We start from the raw sequence: 27834 nt of genomic DNA, 5'->3' as shown, positions 1-27834 counted from the left end.
ATTATATAAGTAGCTACCTACTTCTATAGTTCGAGTGCGAATAAGGAAACCAGGCCATCATAGATAATACTAATACCGTCCACCTTTCGTACGGTAACAACCTAGCTGAAATTTGATCCAGGTTAGAGCTAGTTAGGATTAAAAATATAATTTTTTAAATACTTTAGTATGTACTAAGTACTCATTACAAAATTATAATTTTTTAATATAAAAATGAATCCCTATTTTCCTTGGTTACACCATAACTTAAGAACGACTTTATCAAATTAGATATTTCTTTTTTGTTGTTTGTATTGTCAGGACAAGGTTTATATAAAAGAAATTATTTGAAAAATCCACGGAAAAAGACACTTCCCGCGGGACGCCGTCAAAGTTGTTAGGTTTCGATGCACTTTTTTCAGGTTGATAGTCAATTCATTTCAACCTTAGAAAATACCCTCTCATAGAACACGGATATAGCCGATGTACCTACACTCGTAACTCGTATATACGCGGGTCGTAGCTCGTATCGCGGCATGTCTCGCAAATCTTATTATTGACAATTTATTTAGCTGCATGCAATCGAAAGTGATAAGACTATTTCCACGCACGCATTTGCATTTGAGCGCATAGCGCTGTGCTGTCGAGTGTGGTTGGCTGACGGGTGCTTAAAGAGTAAAATGTATATGGGTTTGGGTGCTAGTGGGTCAAAACTGATTGAATCTTTTCGAGATTTATAATCCGATTAGCTGTTGGTATGCACTGCGATTTAGATTTAGATCGAATCGATGGATAGTCTCTGCTTAGTTAAAAGCTTCAAAGAATATATAAAATGTTCCATTCACGATTCAGAAAGTTACTCTAAGATGTAACTGTGTGAAATCTTTGTCAATCTCTAGAAATATGTAATTCTACAAAATATACCCTTATTTAGACAAAACTATTTAAATTGGATCTTTTTAACCGTTGCTATTATATCAAAGTTACCCGTTTTTACGGCATGTACAACATGCGTTTAGTTTCAAATTAAATTTCTAAACGGATTTCATAAATTATAGACTAACCTTGAATTGCGAATCGACATGTTGCTAACTTCGCCGTAGTTTTTCCCGCAGTTTGGCGTCCACCGAATGATAAAAGAATTTTGTTACGGATTTTCTATGTAATTAGATCAATAGGACATTTCTTTAAGCAAAGGATTTGTTTTCTAGTGATGATTTTATAATATTAATATGTTGTTACCGTGATTACTCTGTTTGGGTTCAGCTGCTGTGGAGAAATTTGTAAACATCGGGAACGCAGGCCCCACGTCTATGATTTCTTGTACGTATTTTAGCCATTACAGGTTCGCATTACTGTATTTTGTGAACATTTAGCATCAAAATGACTTGATGTTTATGATTTGGGAATAACTGATGATTGATTAACCTCGAAATTTGGTGTTTGTTTGGATATAAAATCGCTCACTGGCCATAAGTTATGAGTTCGTTCCTACGATAATGTGGTAAACTTGAAAGCAACCACGAATGCAAGCTTATACCTAGTCTAAAACAAATAGGTAGTCCGTGTGTTTACAGATTTTTTACGTGATCTTTTATTAAATTATTACTAACGCATAGTCAATCATGTTAATGCTTATGTTTGTAACCACGCCAATACACAAGCTTGATTAAATCAAATCGAGAGTTTTTTTGTACATCAGTTATTTTGTGTTCATAAGTGTTTTTCTTCAAGTCCATATTCAAATAGCTATGCAATATTAAAACTAATAAGTAGTTACTAATTAATTAACAGAGAATAGAGAGAAAGATTTGTGACTTATCTGAAAACAAAACCTCTACAGACATCAGATTGGCCATGTTGGAGTCAAATATCTCAGTACAATTTAAAATCTATTCACTATGGACCACTAGATGTTGCCCGTGTCTGCCCTGTGGATTTGTGTACACATTTTTAAAAATCCTGTGGGAACTCTTTGATTTTTGGGGATACATTGTAGCCTATACGCATCATTGGGATGCAATTGATGTATTATAATGCAACTCACTTATGTTAATAATAAGGAAAGTTAATGCAGATGTCAACAACTACTGTACAAAGTTTAAACTCAATTAGATGAATGATAAGCAAATGCAGGTAACAGACAGATATACAACAAACATTATTTGTATAGGATAAGAAAACTAGTACTATGTAACAAAGAAAATTTTTCACCACCCAATAGGTGAAAAATTTAAAATAAAATTTATTTAAAAAAAACAAAACAATAGAATTAATTCCTTACTTTTACTTCCAGCTGACAAAATATATATATATAAAATGGATATAGGGAAAACCTTCGGGCGCCAGCCAGCTGGATAGAAATCTCCACAGATAGACTTGCCGAGGCCTGGACTTTTAATCGCAAGTCAGAGATTCGGTCCACCTAGCCGTGCTCTCTATTCCGGGACGCCTAATGTCCTCAAGAAATAAATATTGGTGAATAAAAATCAAAGAATTTAAAATTTATTATTAAAAATTAATTTATTAAATTTCTAAAGTTTTATACAAATTTTATTTATTAAAGAGGAAAAAAAAAATATGACAATTTATAATAGGTATCGCCCCTTTGTTCTTGTCTTAATTTTATATGTCTTATATATTATTATCAAAAATAAACAAACTTATAGTACCTGGGCCACATGGCCACACACTAGGTTATAAAAAAATAAAGTCCAAATTATCACAAAATTTGTTAAAATAGAGAATAAGCTAGGCACATGTCGAATATCTAACTAATTCCACAGGCCGAAAACTGCATTCCATCACACCAATTCCGGGATGGAATCCGATATAAAACGTAACATGTACGATCCAAAATGAAATTTACGGGAAAATTCCCATGATAAATGATCAAATGAGGCGTTAAATGATAACAATCTAGGATCAACGATATAGGGACGAAGATCTAGGATCAACGGCTGTAACAAGGAAAATGTTAGGTTAAAATTTTCATCCATTTTCTTGTTGGAAAATTCAATGTTCTAATGGCGAGATTGGGCAGAAAAATGAACACTTACCGCTAAAAGCGCCGTGTCTTGCTACTCTATAGCCCTCTGGCCCATTATAATACTTATTTAGTTTAACTTTCACATTTTTAAAAAAATAATTGTACGAGCAAATGTTTGCGCGTCTATGTAGGAAGAAAAAGTGAAGCTTCAAAATGGCCACCGAAAGATGCCAACTTCATTCGGTAAACGAGCTGTCAAAAATGTTACTAGTTTTTTTTTCCAATATGAAAGAAGGTTTGACAGATCGTTGAATTACATTCCCAAACGTCACGCCTTAGAAACGTCATGGTGAAGTTTGGGACACTGACATATGACGTATAAAAGGTCTACAAACAGATTTCAGGTTATGTTAATAAAAATATGCGATCTAAATAAGGGATGTAACGGGACCGCTAAGGTACACGTTACAATTTCCCCTTTCTAGAGAAAAGAAAAAAAAAACCTTTTTTTTTTCTTTACCCTAAACAATTCTATAAGACAAAACAAAGGGAACTACCAAACAAAAGGAAAGTTAAATATCTAAATTTATGTAAGCCAAAACAACCAAATAATCATTAATAAATACAGATTGAGAAGCAATCCATTAAAACAAAATTCCTAAACTAGATTTGCATAGTAGGTATTGGTATACTACTGTCCAAGACACTAGCATCAACGCTGTGAAATGGCAAACCAAACTAGCGAAGAAGGGAAGAAAACTTTCTAAAGAGTGTGTGATTAGGATTGGTATACTACTGACCAAGACACTAAGCATCAACGCCGTGAAATGGCAAACCAACCTAACACAACATAAGCCAAAATAAAAAGAGTCTAGAGTTAGTATGCAACTGATCAATCCACTGAGGCACCCTCGCCGCGTATTGACGAACTAACCTAGCTAAGGGGTTTTCGGAATGGTATGCAACCGAACAAAGCACTCAGGCACCCTCGCCGCGCATTGTCGAACCATCCAAAATAAAGATGCACTACAAAAGAGCAACACCTAAAACATCGTCCTGCCTAAAGCAAGGACCTAGCGAACATGTCCACATGTGTGAGACAAGGCCAAGGATGAGTACTAAAGACCCACATAGAAAAAAATATATACATCTACTTGCCCGATAAAACAGACACAAGCAGGAGGATAACATGGAGCATGTGCCAACCATGATCCCACAAAAGATCTGTACATATTTACAAAACTACCTGTCTGACTATAGCAGAACAAGCAGGAGGATAGTACGGGGCATGTGCTAAACCGTAATCCCTTAAAAGAAAACTATACATATTTACAACAAAATTAGGTAATACGGTGCAAACAAAGGCAAAACCGCAACCAAAAATGAGTTCTTCAAGAGCCTGGTAAAACGAAGCAACTGCATAACCGCTACCAAAAGATCTCTTATAAACAGAACTATAAAATCAAAAATATACAATATATACAAAAAAGAGAGGTAATGCGGAGCAACTGCATAGCCGCAACCTATAAATCGGTAGGACTGACAAAGGAGTCAAAAAAATCCTACACAAAATAATAATGAGTCCTTATTGTGTTAGCTTCTGCTAGATTCTTTTCCTGTTAAAATTAATTTTAAGTTTTAATTTTGTCAAATTTTAAGAATATCTTTTATATGGTATCTACCTGTACTATTTTTTTCCAAATCTTTTAATAAATATACATTATCTGAAATTTTCTTTATTATTTTACATTTAACAAATTTAGGGGCTAATTTTGCGGAAAAGAAAGAAGCAGCATTGGATTGCACAAAGTTGCGCCTCCAAACTGTGTCTCCAACACAATAAGAAATGCTTTTTCTTCCTTCATTGTAGTATTTGGCATTTCGTCTATATGACTTGGCCAGATTACTAACAGTTTTATCAAAAATATTACTCAAAGTAAGAAGTGCGTCCGAATAATCTGAACGACTACCAATAGTTAACTCTGAAGGGTCAGAGATAGAATAAAATTTATGTAAGGATCCATCAAGGAAAACTTCCCTACCAAACATAAGAAAATTAGGTGTGTATCCTGTAACTAAATTAATAGTGCCATTAATAGCTGCCTGAACATGGGGTAAATACCTATACCACGTTCTATGATCGTTCTCAACATAGCATGCTAGACAAGTCTCAATAGTCTTATTAAAACGTTCAACTGGGTTATTCTGAGGAGTATGTTATGAAATATTTTTGGAATATTATATTCTTTAGCAAAATTCAAATTTATTTAAGTTATTTGCAAGTCTAGAATCTTTTAATCTTTGATATTTATTTATCCAAAATGCTGAATGAATTTAAAATCTTTTGAAAGTAAAATAATAATATCATCTAGGTAACAGGACTTAGTTATCAAAATCTGGTCCAAACAAACGATCAGAAAGTCTGTGTAATTCGACGGTGCATTTGTCATACCAAATAACATCCTAACGAATACAAATAGACCACGACCTGGGACTACAAACGCTGTCTATTCTCTAGAAGATTACTCTAACAAAATTTGGAAAAAGTCTAAAAAAAAATAGATAAAATTAAATAAAATAGATTTTCAATCGTCGTGCACCTATCATTTTCAAGAGAAAACTGGTCACAGCGACACCTATCAAGTTTTTTGGCTCCGTTTCTTACAAAGAAATGGCCTTTTTAGGTAAGGTAGCATTTTCACTAGTAACACATAAATAATAGTAGTATAAAAAACCTCAAAATAAACTACGCTTATTAACTAGGCGAGCACACTTAAATTGCTATGCTAAGACAAACATCTTAGTATCTAGGCATACAATATTCAAAAAAAAATAAGTTACAAGAATACAATACACCTTAAAATATTACAAAAAATACAAATTAAGACAAGAACTAGAACAATTAAAATATTTATTCACCAATACTATGAGAATCAACACAACTAGGTTCCCAAATAAAAATCAGTCCCTGTTCGGGGCTGCCAAATGTAACAAAGAAAATTTTTCACCACCCAATAGGTGAAAAATTTAAAATAAAATTTATTTAAAAAAAACAAAACAATAGAATTAATTCCTTACTTTTACTTCCAGCTGACAAAATATATATATATAAAATGGATATAGGGAAAACCTTCGGGCGCCAGCCAGCTGGATAGAAATCTCCACAGATAGACTTGCCGAGGCCTGGACTTTTAATCGCAAGTCAGAGATTCGGTCCACCTAGCCGTGCTCTCTATTCCGGGACGCCTAATGTCCTCAAGAAATAAATATTGGTGAATAAAAATCAAAGAATTTAAAATTTATTATTAAAAATTAATTTATTAAATTTCTAAAGTTTTATACAAATTTTATTTATTAAAGAGGAAAAAAAAAATATGACAATTTATAATAGGTATCGCCCCTTTGTTCTTGTCTTAATTTTATATGTCTTATATATTATTATCAAAAATAAACAAACTTATAGTACCTGGGCCACATGGCCACACACTAGGTTATAAAAAAATAAAGTCCAAATTATCACAAAATTTGTTAAAATAGAGAATAAGCTAGGCACATGTCGAATATCTAACTAATTCCACAGGCCGAAAACTGCATTCCATCACACCAATTCCGGGATGGAATCCGATATAAAACGTAACATGTACGATCCAAAATGAAATTTACGGGAAAATTCCCATGATAAATGATCAAATGAGGCGTTAAATGATAACAATCTAGGATCAACGATATAGGGACGAAGATCTAGGATCAACGGCTGTAACAAGGAAAATGTTAGGTTAAAATTTTCATCCATTTTCTTGTTGGAAAATTCAATGTTCTAATGGCGAGATTGGGCAGAAAAATGAACACTTACCGCTAAAAGCGCCGTGTCTTGCTACTCTATAGCCCTCTGGCCCATTATAATACTTATTTAGTTTAACTTTCACATTTTTAAAAAAATAATTGTACGAGCAAATGTTTGCGCGTCTATGTAGGAAGAAAAAGTGAAGCTTCAAAATGGCCACCGAAAGATGCCAACTTCATTCGGTAAACGAGCTGTCAAAAATGTTACTAGTTTTTTTTTCCAATATGAAAGAAGGTTTGACAGATCGTTGAATTACATTCCCAAACGTCACGCCTTAGAAACGTCATGGTGAAGTTTGGGACACTGACATATGACGTATAAAAGGTCTACAAACAGATTTCAGGTTATGTTAATAAAAATATGCGATCTAAATAAGGGATGTAACGGGACCGCTAAGGTACACGTTACAATTTCCCCTTTCTAGAGAAAAGAAAAAAAAAACCTTTTTTTTTTCTTTACCCTAAACAATTCTATAAGACAAAACAAAGGGAACTACCAAACAAAAGGAAAGTTAAATATCTAAATTTATGTAAGCCAAAACAACCAAATAATCATTAATAAATACAGATTGAGAAGCAATCCATTAAAACAAAATTCCTAAACTAGATTTGCATAGTAGGTATTGGTATACTACTGTCCAAGACACTAGCATCAACGCTGTGAAATGGCAAACCAAACTAGCGAAGAAGGGAAGAAAACTTTCTAAAGAGTGTGTGATTAGGATTGGTATACTACTGACCAAGACACTAAGCATCAACGCCGTGAAATGGCAAACCAACCTAACACAACATAAGCCAAAATAAAAAGAGTCTAGAGTTAGTATGCAACTGATCAATCCACTGAGGCACCCTCGCCGCGTATTGACGAACTAACCTAGCTAAGGGGTTTTCGGAATGGTATGCAACCGAACAAAGCACTCAGGCACCCTCGCCGCGCATTGTCGAACCATCCAAAATAAAGATGCACTACAAAAGAGCAACACCTAAAACATCGTCCTGCCTAAAGCAAGGACCTAGCGAACATGTCCACATGTGTGAGACAAGGCCAAGGATGAGTACTAAAGACCCACATAGAAAAAAATATATACATCTACTTGCCCGATAAAACAGACACAAGCAGGAGGATAACATGGAGCATGTGCCAACCATGATCCCACAAAAGATCTGTACATATTTACAAAACTACCTGTCTGACTATAGCAGAACAAGCAGGAGGATAGTACGGGGCATGTGCTAAACCGTAATCCCTTAAAAGAAAACTATACATATTTACAACAAAATTAGGTAATACGGTGCAAACAAAGGCAAAACCGCAACCAAAAATGAGTTCTTCAAGAGCCTGGTAAAACGAAGCAACTGCATAACCGCTACCAAAAGATCTCTTATAAACAGAACTATAAAATCAAAAATATACAATATATACAAAAAAGAGAGGTAATGCGGAGCAACTGCATAGCCGCAACCTATAAATCGGTAGGACTGACAAAGGAGTCAAAAAAATCCTACACAAAATAATAATGAGTCCTTATTGTGTTAGCTTCTGCTAGATTCTTTTCCTGTTAAAATTAATTTTAAGTTTTAATTTTGTCAAATTTTAAGAATATCTTTTATATGGTATCTACCTGTACTATTTTTTTCCAAATCTTTTAATAAATATACATTATCTGAAATTTTCTTTATTATTTTACATTTAACAAATTTAGGGGCTAATTTTGCGGAAAAGAAAGAAGCAGCATTGGATTGCACAAAGTTGCGCCTCCAAACTGTGTCTCCAACACAATAAGAAATGCTTTTTCTTCCTTCATTGTAGTATTTGGCATTTCGTCTATATGACTTGGCCAGATTACTAACAGTTTTATCAAAAATATTACTCAAAGTAAGAAGTGCGTCCGAATAATCTGAACGACTACCAATAGTTAACTCTGAAGGGTCAGAGATAGAATAAAATTTATGTAAGGATCCATCAAGGAAAACTTCCCTACCAAACATAAGAAAATTAGGTGTGTATCCTGTAACTAAATTAATAGTGCCATTAATAGCTGCCTGAACATGGGGTAAATACCTATACCACGTTCTATGATCGTTCTCAACATAGCATGCTAGACAAGTCTCAATAGTCTTATTAAAACGTTCAACTGGGTTATTCTGAGGAGTATGTTATGAAATATTTTTGGAATATTATATTCTTTAGCAAAATTCAAATTTATTTAAGTTATTTGCAAGTCTAGAATCTTTTAATCTTTGATATTTATTTATCCAAAATGCTGAATGAATTTAAAATCTTTTGAAAGTAAAATAATAATATCATCTAGGTAACAGGACTTAGTTATCAAAATCTGGTCCAAACAAACGATCAGAAAGTCTGTGTAATTCGACGGTGCATTTGTCATACCAAATAACATCCTAACGAATACAAATAGACCACGACCTGGGACTACAAACGCTGTCTATTCTCTAGAAGATTACTCTAACAAAATTTGGAAAAAGTCTAAAAAAAAATAGATAAAATTAAATAAAATAGATTTTCAATCGTCGTGCACCTATCATTTTCAAGAGAAAACTGGTCACAGCGACACCTATCAAGTTTTTTGGCTCCGTTTCTTACAAAGAAATGGCCTTTTTAGGTAAGGTAGCATTTTCACTAGTAACACATAAATAATAGTAGTATAAAAAACCTCAAAATAAACTACGCTTATTAACTAGGCGAGCACACTTAAATTGCTATGCTAAGACAAACATCTTAGTATCTAGGCATACAATATTCAAAAAAAAATAAGTTACAAGAATACAATACACCTTAAAATATTACAAAAAATACAAATTAAGACAAGAACTAGAACAATTAAAATATTTATTCACCAATACTATGAGAATCAACACAACTAGGTTCCCAAATAAAAATCAGTCCCTGTTCGGGGCTGCCAAATGTAACAAAGAAAATTTTTCACCACCCAATAGGTGAAAAATTTAAAATAAAATTTATTTAAAAAAAACAAAACAATAGAATTAATTCCTTACTTTTACTTCCAGCTGACAAAATATATATATATAAAATGGATATAGGGAAAACCTTCGGGCGCCAGCCAGCTGGATAGAAATCTCCACAGATAGACTTGCCGAGGCCTGGACTTTTAATCGCAAGTCAGAGATTCGGTCCACCTAGCCGTGCTCTCTATTCCGGGACGCCTAATGTCCTCAAGAAATAAATATTGGTGAATAAAAATCAAAGAATTTAAAATTTATTATTAAAAATAAATTTATTAAATTTCTAAAGTTTTATACAAATTTTATTTATTAAAGAGGAAAAAAAAAATATGACAATTTATAATAGGTATCGCCCCTTTGTTCTTGTCTTAATTTTATATGTCTTATATATTATTATCAAAAATAAACAAACTTATAGTACCTGGGCCACATGGCCACACACTAGGTTATAAAAAAATAAAGTCCAAATTATCACAAAATTTGTTAAAATAGAGAATAAGCTAGGCACATGTCGAATATCTAACTAATTCCACAGGCCGAAAACTGCATTCCATCACACCAATTCCGGGATGGAATCCGATATAAAACGTAACATGTACGATCCAAAATGAAATTTACGGGAAAATTCCCATGATAAATGATCAAATGAGGCGTTAAATGATAACAATCTAGGATCAACGATATAGGGACGAAGATCTAGGATCAACGGCTGTAACAAGGAAAATGTTAGGTTAAAATTTTCATCCATTTTCTTGTTGGAAAATTCAATGTTCTAATGGCGAGATTGGGCAGAAAAATGAACACTTACCGCTAAAAGCGCCGTGTCTTGCTACTCTATAGCCCTCTGGCCCATTATAATACTTATTTAGTTTAACTTTCACATTTTTAAAAAAATAATTGTACGAGCAAATGTTTGCGCGTCTATGTAGGAAGAAAAAGTGAAGCTTCAAAATGGCCACCGAAAGATGCCAACTTCATTCGGTAAACGAGCTGTCAAAAATGTTACTAGTTTTTTTTTCCAATATGAAAGAAGGTTTGACAGATCGTTGAATTACATTCCCAAACGTCACGCCTTAGAAACGTCATGGTGAAGTTTGGGACACTGACATATGACGTATAAAAGGTCTACAAACAGATTTCAGGTTATGTTAATAAAAATATGCGATCTAAATAAGGGATGTAACGGGACCGCTAAGGTACACGTTACAACTATTTTCATAAATTTGTCCAAATTGAAAGTAAATATTGAGTTTATAGTTAATACTAAACCTTTTCTCTTAAAACCTTGTCATCCTAATCCTAATAAAAGTTATTGTAAATTTGAAAGTTTGGATGTTTGTTTCCCCTTTACACCACAATGAGTAAACCGATTTGGCTTAACAGAATGGGGATACCTTATTATACTCTGACTTAACACACAAGCTACATAACATCCTGGAAAACCAAAGAGTTAACACAGGGTTTAAAAGAACCTAAATCCATGTGGACGAAGTTGCAGCCATCATATAAGTATTAATCCGCTAAAGTTATCAGCACACACGCAGACACACACTGACAGAAGTCAACTGAAAAATAGTTTTCAGACAGTTGCTTGTAAAATGCACTTTCAGTGTAAAGATGGCTTGTTAGTTAAATTTACAACACTAGTGCGATTTCAAAAAATCCATAATTCATAAATTTAAGTGGAGTTTAAACTAATTTAATAAAAAGACTCCATAGAATTCTTGTGATTAAATTATCAAACAACTCAGTGATGGACACATTATTTAAAGCTTAATTATATGTAAGTATATGCAAAATTCTTTTATTTAGGTTACCAAGCTGCTTATTAATATGAATGTAATTATCATGTATTCATAATTACTGATATATATTTACTTGTTAATTATAGGTTAGTGTGTAAAAACTAGTGTATGAATTAAATAAATCCTCATTCCTGAAGTAATTATTCAGAGATTTAAGTATTTTGTAATTAAGTTAGCCAAGTAGTACAACCTGATTTTCAGGTTTTTACCCTACAAATATTGTCAATCGTAGTTACCAAAGGATACTACATTAAAATTAGTCCATCCCTTTGATAGACAATTTGACTAATAAGGCAGTCCCCTCATTCTTTGGTATTGGGGACTGAAAATATGACAAGGTCACAAACTGTACACCACACCCATGCTGTACTGCACAGTAAGTAATTTATGAAAAAAAACCTGACCAAGTGCGAGTCCACACCAAGGGTTCCATATTCGGGTATTTTTCTGACATTTTGCATGATAAATCTATTGAACAAACTATTAAGCATAAAAATAAATAAAAATCTGTTTTAGAATGTACACGTAAAACCCTTTCATATGATACCCTACTTGGTATAGTTATCTTACTTTGAATATTAACACACATTTTAATTTTTTTTGTGATGTAACTGCAAATTCGCGGTGTTCTAATTTATTCCTTTACTTGTGCTATAAGACCTACCTATCTGCTAAATTTCATGATTCTAGGTCAACAGGAAGTACCCTGTAGGTTTTTTTGACAGATGCACAGACAGACAGACATCAAAGTGATCCTATAAGGGTTCCGTTTTTCCTTTTGAGGTAGGGAACCCTAAAAAATATACAATTACTGACATTGTTACATAGTTATTATTTTAAAATAACCACTATAATTTGATGTGAGACAAAATGGTTGCCTAGATTTGCCATAGCAAGTGGCATTATTTGTTGAAATGATGTTCAATAACATTAGAAATCTTATCTACTTTCACTACATTTGTAGCTTTTCTCATACAAAGTGAAAAACAAGTAGGTATTTTACTATAGTCTTTAACAATAATAGTATGACATTGTTGCATTCTCATGCATATAATATGGGAGATATAATTTGGAATGTGTTTAAGTAACCTAATGGACTTCATTGTATTGGTAGATGAGATTGTTTGGTGTATGTGCACATATCCTATAAGTCTAAACTGACTGGTTTACCAGTTCATTTTGGTAGTTGTTGACCTTGTACCTGTGCAGTAGGTGATTTATCGTTCTGTTTATACTGTTATAAAACGGAACGAGATGACGGCAAGGTGTGTTACGCCCGTTTACTACATTAGCGGAGCAGCGAGATGTATTTAGTCTACAAATCAAACTTGAAAAAAAATACATGATCATTTTTACGGGTCATCTAGGAATTTGATTAGTCAACTGAATACATCTCTGCGCACCGCTTAGGTGGAAATCGGTGCTTAATGCGGGATTGGTTTATTTAACTTTTCATTTCCCGCAAAGTATGAGAGATCAGTATAGGTATCTTAGGCTAAGATCTTGAGTGTACTTTGACTTTGCTCAGACATTTTGACTTAAGACACTGTTAAAACGAGACAGTGTTATACCACTGAAATAAGTCTGTCTCGTTTTAACTGAAACTTAAGTCTAAGCAAAGTCACAGTGCTCTCTATAGATTTCAACCAAAGCGTAGACACACCCCCCCACTGGCATTCAAGCATTGTTTTTACCTAAAAGAACTATCCTAGAACTTCTAGGTAGTTGCAAGCTAAGTAATTTTATTATTTCTTTTATCTTCTAGGCTAAATAGAAGTATATAGAAATGATAAGATTACTCAAAATCAAACGTCTTTGCAGATTGGCATCATGGCGGAAATAGTGTACCCGCAAGGCTGCCGCCCAATTACCGATGACCTTGGACCAGACGAGCTTGTTCGGAGACTCAAGGTATTCAGGATCTGCATATTCAAAGGCTATTTTTACTAGGTTCTGGAGCGATTAGCATCTGACCTCATAACCACATGTTTCTGGGCGCACGCTACTACTGGTGTGGTATTACTTACTTTTATTAGAAAAATATAGTTTAGTGGGTCTGTACCCGACAGGTGCCAACAGGGGCCTATTGCTAAGCTGCCGCCGTCTATCCGTCTGTCCGGCTGTTTGCCAGAGCCGTCTTGTCAAATTTTTATAGAATGAGTATTTCTATTGCAGCTATAACAACAATCACACTAATATTATTAAGGCGAAAGTTTGTATGTGTGTGTGTGTGTGTGTGTGTGTATGTTTGTTACTCCTTCACGCAAAAACTACTGGACGGATTGGGCTGAAATTTAGGATGGAGATAGATTATACTCTGGAATTAGCTAGTTATTTATAAAATAAATAAAATCACACTAATATTATAAGGCGAAAGTTTGTATGTGTGTGTGTGTGTGTGTGTGTGTATGTTTGTTACTCCTTCACGCAAAAACTACTGAACGGATTTGGCTGAAATTTAGAATGGAGATAGATAATATCCTGGATTAGCACATAGGCTACTTTTTATCCCGGAAAATCAAAGAGTTCCCACGGGATTTCGAAAAACCTAAATCCACGCGGACGAAGTCGCGGGCATCGGCTAGTATTATTATAAATTTCAAAATAGCCACCATAAAAATTTAAAAAAGTAAAAATTTATACCCCACTTATAATAGCCCCTTGAGTGCGAGTCCGACACGCACTTGACCGATTTTCAGGTATAACTTGTATTGGAACCTGGGATCTCCTGTATTTGAGGAATTTGCAGGCACTGCGCCAAAGAGACAAGTTGGGTAATAAATCTCATACAGCAAAGCACACTTAAATATATGTACATGACATGTACTTCATTATGCCATGTATGATTGTGAAATTTAATACCTGTTGGGATCATTGCTGCAGTTGTTGGATATTTTTTGCATTTCTTTTTAAATATGATGCATTTTACTGCTAAGTTTGCTTTAAAAAGATTGCATCAGGCATTTAAGTATGTGGTTCCTGTGACCTTTTTATTATTACCTACATGTGTAGTTAACTACTACCTTTTGTAGGTAAGCAAAGAATATCAAAAGCAAGTATTGAGTTAATTTATAGATTGTTTTTACAAAATTTTATTGAATCTGATAGGTTATTATACAAATAGGAATAAAATTCCATTTGTATGGAAAGTGTTCCGAATACACTCAGGCTGCTTCAATGCATGCAGCCAGAACACAAATTTTGCTGAGCCATAAAATAAACATTTCATAATAATTACATTATGATTCATGTCATACAAATATAAGGGGAGCTACATACGATTGTTTTACATAACTGTTGTAATGTAACACTTCCGTTGTTGAGATAAAGAAAATGAAAACAATTTGTTTACTGTACATTATTTCTACATTATATATTATTGACTAAGCTCATATCCTAAAGAATTAAATAATGGACGCGTAAAAATATCATTTGCGTTTTATCGGCGATACCAAAGATTCCTGAGAGGATTCTTAGATAAAATTTAAATTCTACAGGTTTGTGAAAATTCTGCTCAAGACTCAATGGCTCTAAAAATGAACAACAAATTAGGGGATTAGTACGCACACACACGCGGCAAACATGACGCCTACTAAATGTTCGGCTCAATCACATAAAACTTATCTTTAGCCCAGGCCTTGGGGTTTTTTTTAAAATCTTATACAAGTTAGTCCTTTACTGCGATCTTTCCTGTGATGATTTAGTCTAAGATGGAAGCGGGTTAACTTGGAAGGGGTAAGTATGGTAGTTCATTAAACCCAAACTCCTGATCGTTTCTACACGACGTTGTAACGGAACGCTAAATCGCTTGGTGGCACGGCTTTGCCGGGGGGTGGTAATTAGCCACGCCAGAAGCCTCGCACCAGACCAGACCCGAAACAATTTAGAAAAATACACGTCTGCCGAGAATTGAACCCGGGTTATAAAACCACAGTGCTCACCCCTGCGCTAGAGAGGTCAAACCCACTCATCACATAAAACTTGTGTTCCCCAGGCCTTGGCTCACACCCTCCAGGGTTTGGGCCAAGATGAAGGCATGTACCAGCAGTTCATACCGCTGGCGCTGCACCTCGCGGACGACTTCTTTCTCACGCACCCGTCGCGCGACGTGCAGTTGCTCATCGCATGCTGCATCGCTGATGTGCTTCGCGTGTACGCACCGGAGGCACCGTACAAGGATCAAGAACAGGTATTTTTTAAATACATATCAAAAATTGTGAATCCGACAGGATTCGAACCTGCGTCTTCTAGGTTCGCGCCCGACGCGACATTCTGACCGCCGAGCCACGGTATCGTTTATTGCTAGTGACGAAATTTGTGATATTATGTTTGTTACTCAGACTGTTAAATGCCATCTAGTAGCAACACTTTGCAGCTATCAAAACTACTTCCAAAGGCCCATATTACAATGCAGCTCTTTGAACGAGAAATGATATATAGCTATAATTTTTGATATAAAATTATTTAGAAATTTCCTTGAAGTGTAGGTAAAGAACACTATCATAAAATTTACAAGAACAGGTATTTGAAAAAAATCACTTTATCTTTGGGAAGAAAAAATGGGCAACACCATCCATATTCATAAAGCCCATGTACTGTAGAAGAACATTGATAAATATGTCTCAAAAAGAGATTTAAGCTAACTGAAATTGATTACTATAGAAACACCAATACAAGTGTATTGTGTAACACCAATACAATATATGTGTGTAAGGTACACAAAACTTTTTATCAAGTATTTCTTTTTCTTTTCTCTAGGTGAAAACGATATTCCTGTTTCTGATCAACCAACTCCAAGGTCTCCGGGACCCAAAAGACCCAGCGTTCAAACGGTATTTCTACCTGCTGGAAAACCTGGCTTATGTCAAGTCTTTCAACATGTGCTTTGAGCTGGAAGACTGTCAGGAGATATTCTGTGCCCTGTTCTCTCTTATGTTTAAGATTGTCAAGTAAGTTTTTGTGTTTTCTATTGCTATCTGTGTATAAAATCAAACTTTTTATCGAAACCAATCCAGAAGTAAATCTTTGAAATTAAATAAAGTTGAAATCTAAAACCTGACTGTGATCGTTTTAATAACACTGAAATATTAGAGTTAAATAAATTAGTTTACTAAATCTAGATGTCTGTCATTTAACATGCAATTTTTTTTCATATTGATTTAAGATTTCTCGTACAATGATACGGAACCGTTGGTGTGCGAGTCCGACTCGCACTTGACCGGTTTTTGAAAGTGAATTTTTTTTCGCCAGCACTGAACACTCGTCGAAAGTAAAGTCCTTTATGTTGGATGTTCTGTGCCCGCTGATCACGGAATCGGACGTGGTCTCGAATGAACTCCTGAACGTCATTTTGATGAACCTGGTGGAGCCGAACAAGCGCGAACATAAACACGCGTACGCGCTCGCCAAAGAGCTTATAGTTAAGACCAGTGAAACTTTGGAGCCCTACATACAGGCGGTGAGTTGGAATAGCTTCTCATTCAAAAAAAAATCATCATCATTATCAACCCATCGCCGCGCCGGCTCACTACAGAGCACCGGTCTCCTCAGAATGAGAAGGGGTTGGTTCATAGTCTACCACGCTGGCCAAGTGCGGATTGGCAGACTTCACACACGTTTGAGAACATTATAGAGGACCCTTAGGCATGCAGGTTTTCTTACGATGTTTTCCGTCACTGTTAAAGCAAGTGAAATTTAATTATCTAAAACGCACAAAATTCCGAAAAGTTGAGGTGCATGCCCGGGATCGAACTCCGACCTCCGATTAGGAGGCGGACGTCCTAACTAGGCTATCACAGCTTTTTTGGATTAGCTCTCTTCATTAAAAAATTAATAGTCTGCTTAATTTTGTCATCTCAATAGTTTAATTTTTATTTCAGTTCTTTAATCATGTTCTAATATTGGGAAAAGAAGAAAGGAATCTTGTTATATTTTCGAAAGTATATGAATTAATATATGAATTAAATCAATGTTGCTCGTCCGTATTACTAGCAGTACTGCCACAGTTAGAGTGTAAACTAAAGTCCGCTCAGTTCCAAGAGCGATTAAGCGCTGTAGCATTGCTCGCCAGAATGTTCTCAGAGCCGGGGTCACAGCTTGCCAAGCAGTATCCAGCGTTATGGCGGGCATTTCTCGGCCGATTTAACGATATCTCCGTGCAAATTAGGATCAAATGTGTCCAATATTGCATGCATTTCCTCGTACACCATCCTGACTTGAGGAAAGATATCACAGAAACGTTAAAGCTGAGACAGCATGACGCTCACGAACAAGTTCGTTACGAAGTGGTCATGGCTATAATAGCGACCGCTCAAAGAGATTTCCAAGCTGTGGCCGAGTCGGAAGACTTGCTGCATTTTGTTCGAGAAAGGACTTTAGACAAGAAGTTCAAAATCCGTAAAGAAGCCATGTCTGGCTTGGCGATGATATACAAGAAATTCTTGACAGAAGAATCTGTGCCACCTGCAACTGAACGAGCCGTCCAGTGGATCAAAGACAAAATCCTTCACGGGTACTACATGACAGCTTTAGAGGACAGATTGCTGGTGGAGAGACTGCTGAATACCTCACTGGTTCCTTATACACTGCCTGCGCCGGTCAGGATGAAGAAGCTCTTTTATTTAATGTCTAATGTCGACGATAACGCCACGAAAGCGTTCATAGAGTTGCAGAAACATCAGTTGGCGGTGCGTAGGTCAGTCGCGGAATGGGTTGATCTGCACAGGAAACCGCCGACGCCTGCTGTGCAGAAGGAAATGATTGCTAAAGTTTTACACATTAGTTCCAAATTTTTACCGGAATCTGTGAAAGCGCAGGAGTTCTTAAATAAATTCTCTGGGCACATGAAGAAAGCGCCCGAGTTGTTGCAAGGGATGGAGACGATTTTGAGTCCAAATGTCAGCTGTGAAGTTTGTGTGCGCACTACAGTGAGTATGGCCATTTTGTTCATCGATAAAATAATGTTATCTCTATGTGCATCATCCTTGAATCTAGATCTTCATTTATTGTTGTCATATTTTAATTTTTATGTAGTGAATTTCTTAAATCAGAATGGAGACATCCATAGGTATACCTAGAGATATACCTATTTCATTTAGTTTAGTAATTATTGTTCATGTCTTTTCTGTGTCTTTATTGTATTTAATTTATTAGTGTTATTGGCCTGGGGCCGTCTTAATTAATCGTTAAATTAAATTAAACATATAAATTAAATATAATTTAGTGTTTGATAGATGAAAAGTCAATAGTTAGGAAATTTAGTTTAAGTAATTCTAAAAGAATGAGACTCCTTAATCATTATGCTGATATATTAATTTTTGTGTTTATTTACAGTCCAATGTTCTCAAGAAGCTCGGTCAACCGGTGATGACAAACCTCTATTACAACACAGTGAAGATGCTCCTTGAGCGAGTGAGCTCTGTGATGGTGGATCATGAGTCCCTGCTTATACTTGTTGGTTATGTGGAGGGAGCTGTCAAGGGCACGGATTCCTCCATTGCTGAAGAATGCGGTGAGATCAATGCTATGTTCCGAAAATATTTTACAGGATTTCATATCAGGAAAAATATCTATGGAAATTTGTCTTTATTCTGCATACTTTTATCCATAACATCAGCCTTCGATGCCCAATGCTGGTCAATACAGAACTAGTGAGGAGAATGGAGATTATAATCTACTAGACTATGATCCCGACTTTGTCCGCGTGGATTTAGGTGGTTGGAAATATCATGGGAACTCATTGATTTTCCGGTGTAAAAATTGGAATTAGAAGAAATTGGAACAGTGCCGTTTACTGGCTCAAGTTGCTTGACCGGTGGATCAAGCTGCTTGATAGACCGTCTCAGAAGCCCTTGTTTAGAATGCTTGTATAAAGGTTCCGCATGTTTCAGGGATCGACATAAAGAAAGCGGCGGAGCGTGGCCTGAAGCTGCTGGTGATGCTGTCGTTCGTGTTCCCGGCGCACTTCCTGCACGAGGACGTGCTGAGCCGCCTCACGTCGCTGCTGGAGATGGACGACGAGACCGTGGCGCCGCACATCCTCGCCGCGCTCACCTTCCTCGGCAAATATAGACCATTGGGTAAGCGGCGGAGCGCGGCCTCGAGCCGCTGGTGATGCTGTCGAGCCTCACGAGCCGTTCTCAGTGAAACGGTATACCTATAGCATGCAAAAGTGTTAGTGTCTCGAGACTAATTCGTTCCATGACTATGTAAATCCACACAAAAATTGATTGTCTTCACTGGCAAAGATTCTATGTCGACGTTCTACGTTTTGCCTGCGTTTCTACTTGTATTTACTAATTCGGATTCTTTTACAGGTGAAGCATGCCCGACACTGTTCCCGAAATTGATAACTCTCTGCAAGGCATATGCTGAAGTTGGAACACCGAAACAGGCTAAAAACGCTGTCAGGTTAGTTCATTTCGCGACAAAATAATGTCTAGTTACATTTACCATTATAAATTAATGAATAAAAATTTCTAATGATTAATTTTATTTTTAGGTGTCTATTCGTAAACGTTCCGGAGCAGCGGACACAGATCTTCACTGAAATACTGGAGACGCTAAAGACGACTCTGAGCCCGCACTCAGAACACTACCGCACGGCCATCGTCACACTCGGACACATCGCGCACAACCTGCCCGAGAGCTTCCCCGTTATCATCAAGAACATTGTCTCTAGGAAGGTGAGTCCACTAATACTGGAGACACTAAAGACGACTTACAGCTACACTTGGAACTCTGCCGCACGGCCATCGTCACACTCGGACAAATCGTGAAAAACCTGCCCGAGAGAGCTTCTTCGTTATCATCAAAAACATGTCTAGGAAGGTGAGTCAATTTCATTTATATTAGAGACGCTAAAGACGGAACACATCATATACGACGTGTGCTTGATACCATGAACCCTGAGTGAGCCCAGTGACAAATATACAGTGTACAAAAGTTGCATATGTGTTCTGGTCAAAAACGTCGAGTCGTTAGTTGTTTGGCGAAAAATGCGTTGCTCTCTGTACAATAAAAGCGCACGTAGCATACATACCAGCAGCTCGATTGTGGTAGAATGACAGCTACAATGTCACGATCGCAATCACCTCTGATTGGTTGATGCTCGCTCACTATTGGCTACAATGCATGTTGCTACAAGAATAGCTTTCATTTAGCCAATAACAACAATTGCAATTGTAATAATTTATTGATGCAGATATACTGAATCGAGATAGATAGATAGAACTTTATTGCACACAAAAACACATGTAAAGGATCGCAACACAGAAAGAAGAAAACAGAAAAAAATTGTATACAAAGGCGGCCTTATTGCTTATTGCGAGCTACAGGTTATTGATATATTATAAACCTTGCCATGTTCTCCTTACCTAAATTGAGTATTATATTAAAACTAAATTATTTTTTCTTTCTTGATTTTTTCTTTCTTGTTGATTTGTTATTTCTTTGTTAACAGATAGTGAAAGAATTACTGGTCAGAGAAGGCGGTGGAGGCTCGAACGCGCCAGAAGGCGAGTGGTGCGATGAGGAGGACTTGCCGGAAGAGACTCGCTGCAAACTAGAAGGACTCAAATGCATGGCCCGCTGGCTCTTGGGACTCAAGAGAGATGAACTGTCTGCTCAGAAGACATTTAGGATGCTCAACGCTTTTATCATACACAAAGGAGATTTATTACAGGTAAAAATCATCTGTCATACTTTTGACTGGTTCTTCTCTTTTTTTGGTGATGTTACCACAAATTCACGGTTTTCACAGACAGGACGGACGGACGGACGGATGGACGGACAGACGGACAGACAGACAGAGAGAGAAAAAAAATACTATAAGAGTTGAGGTAGGGAACCCTAAAAATAAAAAATAAACTAATAAGTAATTACTTGTACATAGCAAAAGCGCGTGTCGGCCGCGGAAATGTCGCACTTGCGGCTGGCGGCGGGCGCGGCCATGTTGAAGATCTGCGAGCAGAAGGGCGTCGGCGACCAGTTCACCGCCGACCAGTTCTACAACCTCTCACATCTCATGGTGGTATGTGACTTTAGAATTAAACGGAGCGAAGCGGAGACGTAATAAAATTACAAGACATTATACAATTATCACGTCACTGAATAATCTGATTGGTTGAAAACACGGCCCAGCTTTGCTTCAGTGGAAACGCACCCTCACTTTCTTATTATCTGTACAAACCACCAACCTCAGTATTTTATTTGACTACATATTGACTAATTTATGCACTTTTTTAACGCATCACCCATTGACAAGCGATGAACGCAAACAGATTTACAGCGTCACAATCGCCTCTGTGATTGCGTACCAGACCTGTGCGTGTATAAAGGTTAGTTAGTTATGGACTAAAAATTCAGGAGAAATGAGTTGGAAATTTTAAAATTTTAAGGTTTACATGTAGTCTAAGTAAACTTAAAAATATATTGATTCAAGTTGAGTTGTCAAGTTTTTTTGTACCTAATGAAAAATTATTTTTTTACAGGATGATGTACCACAAGTGCGAGAAGCATTCGCTGCTAAATTACATAAAGGTTTATCGAAGGTACAGTATATTATTAATTTTGTGTTTTTTTATTTATTTATCGAATACGTTAATTCCCATTGGTTTATAATATTATCTTTCAATACAGGGTATACCAAACAAATGTCTGCCGTTGGACTTCATGGGCATGTACGCACTGGCGGGCCGCGAGCCGGACAAGCGCATCCGCGGCCTCGTGCGCCAGTACATGCTGGCGGACGTCGTGCGGCGCCGCGAGTACGTGCGGAACATCACCATGGGCACCAAAGGTGAAAACATAACCTTTCGTTTTCATCAACTGATGGCAACCCTGCTAGATATAGGCAGGTGAGACACGTGGCCCGAGAAATACATCCACGGCGGCGCACCCCTTCGGCGGTTCGCTTCTCTCGTATCTCTATCTCTTATGTCAGAAAGAAGAGATTACACAATAGAAAAAGAGCTATTTATAAATAGGATGCAGCGCTGATTCTGCTCTAACTCTCTTTTAGTTTAAGTTTCTTTTCTAAGTTACCAAAAAATTACACCATATGAAATCAAAGAAATTATTATGTTTTCCACATATTATTACGAAAATTCCTTTTCCTGAAACAAGCCCTTAAAGTTAGATTTTGTGTGTGCAGTTGAACGCGCAGTGAGCCAGTTGCCGCACATCCTGCCGGACTACATGATGGTGTTCGCGGTGCCGGTGCTGGCACACGACCCTGCCTTTGTATCCTACGATAACGTGCCACAGCTCAAAGTAAGAACTGTAATTTTGAATTTTTTTTTTAAGTCTAAGGGTTTGGTCTGAGCGTTGATGAGTCAGTCAGTGAAAAAGTTAGGACTTATCTTTTGTATCTATTGATTCTATGATGACATTTTTCTATTTTCTTTTTGAGATTATTTTATATGGCGATTAAATTTTTTTAACTGTATTTAGGTGGTAAAACAATGCCTGTGGTTCGTTCTGGAGCCGCTCATAACCCGCAACGATTTCTACTGCTACGGCTTCTACAAGAGCCTCGTGGAGCGGATGAAGATGCACAAGGATGCTCTTAATGAAATGGACGATACTATGAACTATGTAAGTTATATAGCTGTAGATGCCGGCGACGTAACGCTGTCTCATTTTAGCACTGTCTCAAGTATAAGCAAAGTCAAAGTGCGATCTATAGATCTCAACCTTAGTGACACGATAGGAACTCTGCGTGAACGAAATGCAAGAGACATTGATTTGACATGTAATACAATTCAATAATAAACACTAGTTATGCTCATGTAAAGTGGCATTGAACGAATAAAACCGGATAAGTGCGAGTCAGATTCGACAACAAAGTGATCCTATAAGGGTTCCGTTTTTCCTTTTGAAGTACGGAACCCTAAAAATGCAGTAAAATGTATTGATTGGATGTTTTATTGCAGAAACTTTGGGCCACGTGCGACCTGGCGATGTCGGTGATATGGACGCGGTCGACCAGTTTCGAGATGCGCGAGTTCCCCACGGACGCGCGCATCCCCACCATGTACTTCGCGCCGCAGCCTGACTACTTTGTCAACACACGCGTGTTCTTACCTCCAGAACTACAGGTGATTACACAGTTATTTATGCAACTGTTGTATAGTAAGGGGTATTAGTATCACATGAGTGTTTTAATACCTAATTATCAACATTTGGATACAAAACTTTATCTACACCCATAATATGAATCCTCTATAAAAGATTCTGAAACAGTTGGCAGTAAGCTAACATTTTCAAAATGTACCCAATACCCATTTTGAAAAGGACGGCACTGTTGCTTTACTAGCAATTCAATACAAACGTGTACTCCGCAGTTCCAACCTAAGAAGCAGGGCTCAGCGGCAGATACAAACTCCCGCGGCGCCAAGAAACGTGCGCGCGCAGTCGACGACAAGGAGTCTGAAAACGCGAATGACGTTGAGGTGAGACTTGAATTTACTTCATTTTGTTAGGGTATCTGCAGAGAAAAAACGAACCCTTGTAGGATCACCTATAAGGCCTCCTATCGCAGTGGTAAGCGCTGTGGTCTTATTAGTGGGAGGTCCTGGGTCCGATTCCTGGCCGGGGTTTTGGAATTTTATAATTTCTAAATTTCTGGTGTGGTCCGGTCGGAGGCTTCGGCCGTGGCTAGTTACCACCTTACCAGCGATTCAGCGTTCCGGTACGATGGCATGTAGAACCAAAGGGGTATGGGTTTAATGAAAACTGCCATACTCTTCCCAGGTTAGCCCGCTTCCATCTTAGACTGCATCATCAATTACCTCCAGGTGAGATTGCAATCAAGGGCTATCTTGCATTGAATTAAAAAAAAAATCACTTCGTTGTCACCTGTCTTACGTGTAAGACCCGTCAACGGAATCAAAACCTATAAGTTACTTCCCGTTGACTTAGAATCATGAAGGCAGTAGCATTGTCTTATACATAGCACAAGTAAAGCGAAAAATCGGAAAACCGGAATTTGTGATTACATCACAATAAAAGTGTTACTTCTACGTTGGTACCAAAATCGTTGTGTGGGAGTCCGACTCGCACTTGACCGATTTTTCCGACACATCTAGCGGAAATTCGGCACTCTGAATTTTCTCCCAAACACGGCAAGTCAGCCGAAATTCCAAGCAGCAGTTTTTTACCAAATTACATAGACACATTTTTGTAATGGAAATTAGTGCTTATAATAATTATGGTTATCCATATTCCTGTGACAAAGGCTATTTACGCACTGCAATCCGATAATTCTGGTTCAATTCAAAAAGTCTTCTATTCTGTTCTTCATGGCACCCTAACCTTAAAAACCTATAACCTTAAAAATTTCCTCTCCAGCCCTCAGAAGCATCAGACACTCAGATAATACTGCCCGGCTTGGAACAGCCCCCGGAAACAGAGCTAGAAGAACCGCTGGCCAAACGTGTGTTGAGCGACTGAGCGCCCCAAACCCAGGGCTGAAGTCCAATGTGAACCCACGAGGTTTGTTTTATAACTTTGCAATCGGTGGCAATGTCTAAATTATTGTATACTTACTGCCATAATCTGTGAAATATCATTTTTTTTGTTAAACTGTGTATTATTTGTGGTAACACCTAAATCAAATCAAAAACATTTGAATTCAAATTTCAACATACTGCTTAAACTAATAACAATACAAACACCTACGTGGTAGGGGGGCATCTCTTACACGTAGGGTGTCTGTAGTGTCTTGAGACCCTACTACCACCCTTAAAGAAGGAATATTTTAATATTGTTTTATATGTTAATATTGAAATACTACTTTAACCTGTAATAAATTCTATTTGGTTTGACTCGACTTGTCCAAGAATGTTTCCGGCCTTATCGAATGGGCTTTGTATAAGACTACATCTCACCAGCGTTGATAAAAGTCGAACGTTGATACGCTTCAGCGTTAACCTTATAATATATTGTTTTAAGGGTTAAGTGTGACCATGTCCATACATCTAACTGGTAAGTGGTAGCGCTCCAAATGGAAACGTTGCGAAGTTAAAATCGGTGGTACAGAATTTTTGACTTTAAATCTAGTATCTTTAAGGTTAGTTTTACAGTGACATAATCGTTTTTTGACTCTCCAATTATTCTATCAATGTTGGTGAGTTGAGAAAACAGTTGAATCCCACGATCTATCTACAGTCTAAATTCTTGTCCTTAATATTTTCAGACATACCAAAGAGGCTGGCTATAAATTCTCTTTTAATCTGTGACAATATCTAAATATTAAATTTTATACTGCAAATGCATTGCCAATAAAGTTTTGTTTAGACTTTGTAATTATATTGCACTACATCGATGTCTGATATACCAACTTCTTTTATCAAAGACTAATCTGTGACAATTTCTGATATAATTTGTGACGAAATGGCATATCTTGCTCTGCCTAACTATACTAGTATTTTTTATTTGAAGATCTTTAGCGTTAAGTCTCGCCCAATTTCAAATTATCTTAATTTGTTCAGGCTGTTTTGTAATCTATGGTGTGAACGAAATATTATAATTCATTAAAATTTTAAATTATGTGTATTTTTTTATTCATAAAAATTGATGTTCTAGAAAGGTTATGTATTTATTATCTTTAAACTGAAACCATGAAAAGTTTAACCAGATCTGTAATTTTTGTTTCACAAAAACGTTTCAATCTCAGGTACATTTAAAGTAGAAATTTCAGCACTGCAACATTTTTAAATCAACACTTCTTTTTCTCTTTTTAAAGCCACGTTTATGAATACAAAACCATACCGGTTTCCGTCGTTTTAAAGCTCTAGGGAATTCAATCAGTTGGTCTAGTCACAATTTAAACAAAATGAACCCTTTTTACGTGTATTGAAGATGATGTCTTTGCAATTTCTAAATTACACTGATGCCCTTCAGTGTATTTAGACCTATAAATTGGTGACATCACTGAGCAAATCTAAATTTTGAACTGAGCACTAATAGTTGCAACACATTTATCTTCAAGAACTCTTAGATCTAAAGTATAAAATCAATATTCCTTTTTCTTCCTATAGTATTAACCCTTAAGCAAGAAAAGGACAGCCTAACGGAATTTGGCGTTTTGACTAGACTTACGGTATCATTACGCTTAAACAATGGAAGACTGGCTATTTATATCCCGATTTATATCTAAACACAAGGACATAAGACTCACATTAGATTAATATAACCTTAATACGAGGATAAGACATAATACTTTGAGATTTGGGAAGTTTCTTTCTTATTTTGTTTTGCGTGCTGACAACTCAATGGACGGGAAAAATCATGCATAATGATAATAATTATTATTGTCTCATCATCATTGTCTGTGTCATCATGTTTTATTTCGTGTGAAAGATTTTTTGTTAGTGTATACTAGGTGAACGGGGACGTGTTCAAATAGACCAATCATGTTATTGTTAGATTTTTTCACGTTATCTGTCGATAGTTTGATTAGTCGAAATCACGTCTACGCTTCGCTTAGCTCCGCTTTAGTGGAATCGCACCCTCATTGGTGATAATTTTCGTAGTAAAATTCGAAACGATTTTTAAACTGAATATGGAATGCAAAGCTTTTTATGCTGATGAGTTTTCAATGGATTTATCGCGCGGTGTAACTAGAACTCTTGTAATTTGCAACTTGTTACTAGATATCTATGGCATATTCAATTTTCCGAAAACGTTCCGAATTTTGATTTACTATGGTATAAAAAAAGGCGTCGAATATTATTATTTGCCTAGAATTACGGAAAAAATGGCAATATTGAGACTTTATTGAATAGTACAATAAAAATTATTGGTTCGATCTATTAAGCTGGTCCAAAATCATATAGGTTTTTTAAATTTTTAATAAAAATCATTAAGTAAAATTTTAATTTAATATTTAATTCAAACAAATTATTGTGAATCAGATTTTTCACTGTTTATGAGAGTATTTCCCATAAATACATGACAGATTTTTTACTGTTTGCGTCCTTGTAGTTACGTAAACCACGCACGAGATCAATTTTCAATCACTTTTTGAATTATAATTATGACTATGACAAAATAATGTTATTTACTAAAATAAGTTCATAAGGCAAAGTATCCGGAGTTACGTGAATTTACATTTCTTTACCCGTTGTTCTTTTATTCCTTCTTGTTGCTTTATATTTTTAACCCCCGACCCAAAAAGAGGGGTGTTATAAGTTTGACGTGTGTATCTGTGTGTCTGTGTATCTGTCTGTG

General features: G+C 36.4%; 1 protein-coding gene across 1 annotated transcript; it reads left to right on the top strand.

The window, feature by feature from the left end:
- The first annotated feature begins 1062 nt into the window (after positions 1-1062).
- LOC123865234 (sister chromatid cohesion protein PDS5 homolog B) lies at positions 1063-27759 on the top strand. The gene is made up of 19 exons (XM_045906163.1): positions 1063-1302; positions 13423-13512; positions 15596-15790; positions 16360-16550; positions 16852-17059; positions 17481-18527; positions 18934-19111; positions 19491-19679; positions 19917-20010; positions 20102-20285; positions 21062-21283; positions 21494-21631; positions 22092-22151; positions 22240-22399; positions 22754-22872; positions 23053-23196; positions 23535-23699; positions 23946-24053; positions 24952-27759. The coding sequence occupies exons 2-19, from the start codon at positions 13432-13434 to the stop codon at positions 25051-25053; spliced, it is 3585 nt and encodes a 1194-aa protein (XP_045762119.1). The 5' UTR covers positions 1063-1302; positions 13423-13431; the 3' UTR covers positions 25054-27759.
- The last annotated feature ends 75 nt before the right edge of the window (positions 27760-27834 follow it).

Source organism: Maniola jurtina, chromosome 5 (genome assembly GCF_905333055.1).
Source record: "Maniola jurtina chromosome 5, ilManJurt1.1, whole genome shotgun sequence".
NCBI classification, from domain to species: domain Eukaryota; kingdom Metazoa; phylum Arthropoda; class Insecta; order Lepidoptera; family Nymphalidae; genus Maniola; species Maniola jurtina.
This window is presented reverse-complemented; position numbering and strand designations above follow the sequence as displayed.

Bases quoted from the DNA above. Each gene is read 5' to 3' on its own strand.
- LOC123865234 (XM_045906163.1), top strand. From the start codon at position 13,432: ATGGCGGAAATAGTGTACCCGCAAGGCTGCCGCCCAATTACCGATGAC. The intron at 16,551-16,851 runs GTAAGTTTTTGT...TTTTTTCGCCAG, and splicing joins CTTATGTTTAAGATTGTCAA to CACTGAACACTCGTCGAAAG. The intron at 23,197-23,534 runs GTAAGTTATATA...GTTTTATTGCAG, and splicing joins TGGACGATACTATGAACTAT to AAACTTTGGGCCACGTGCGA.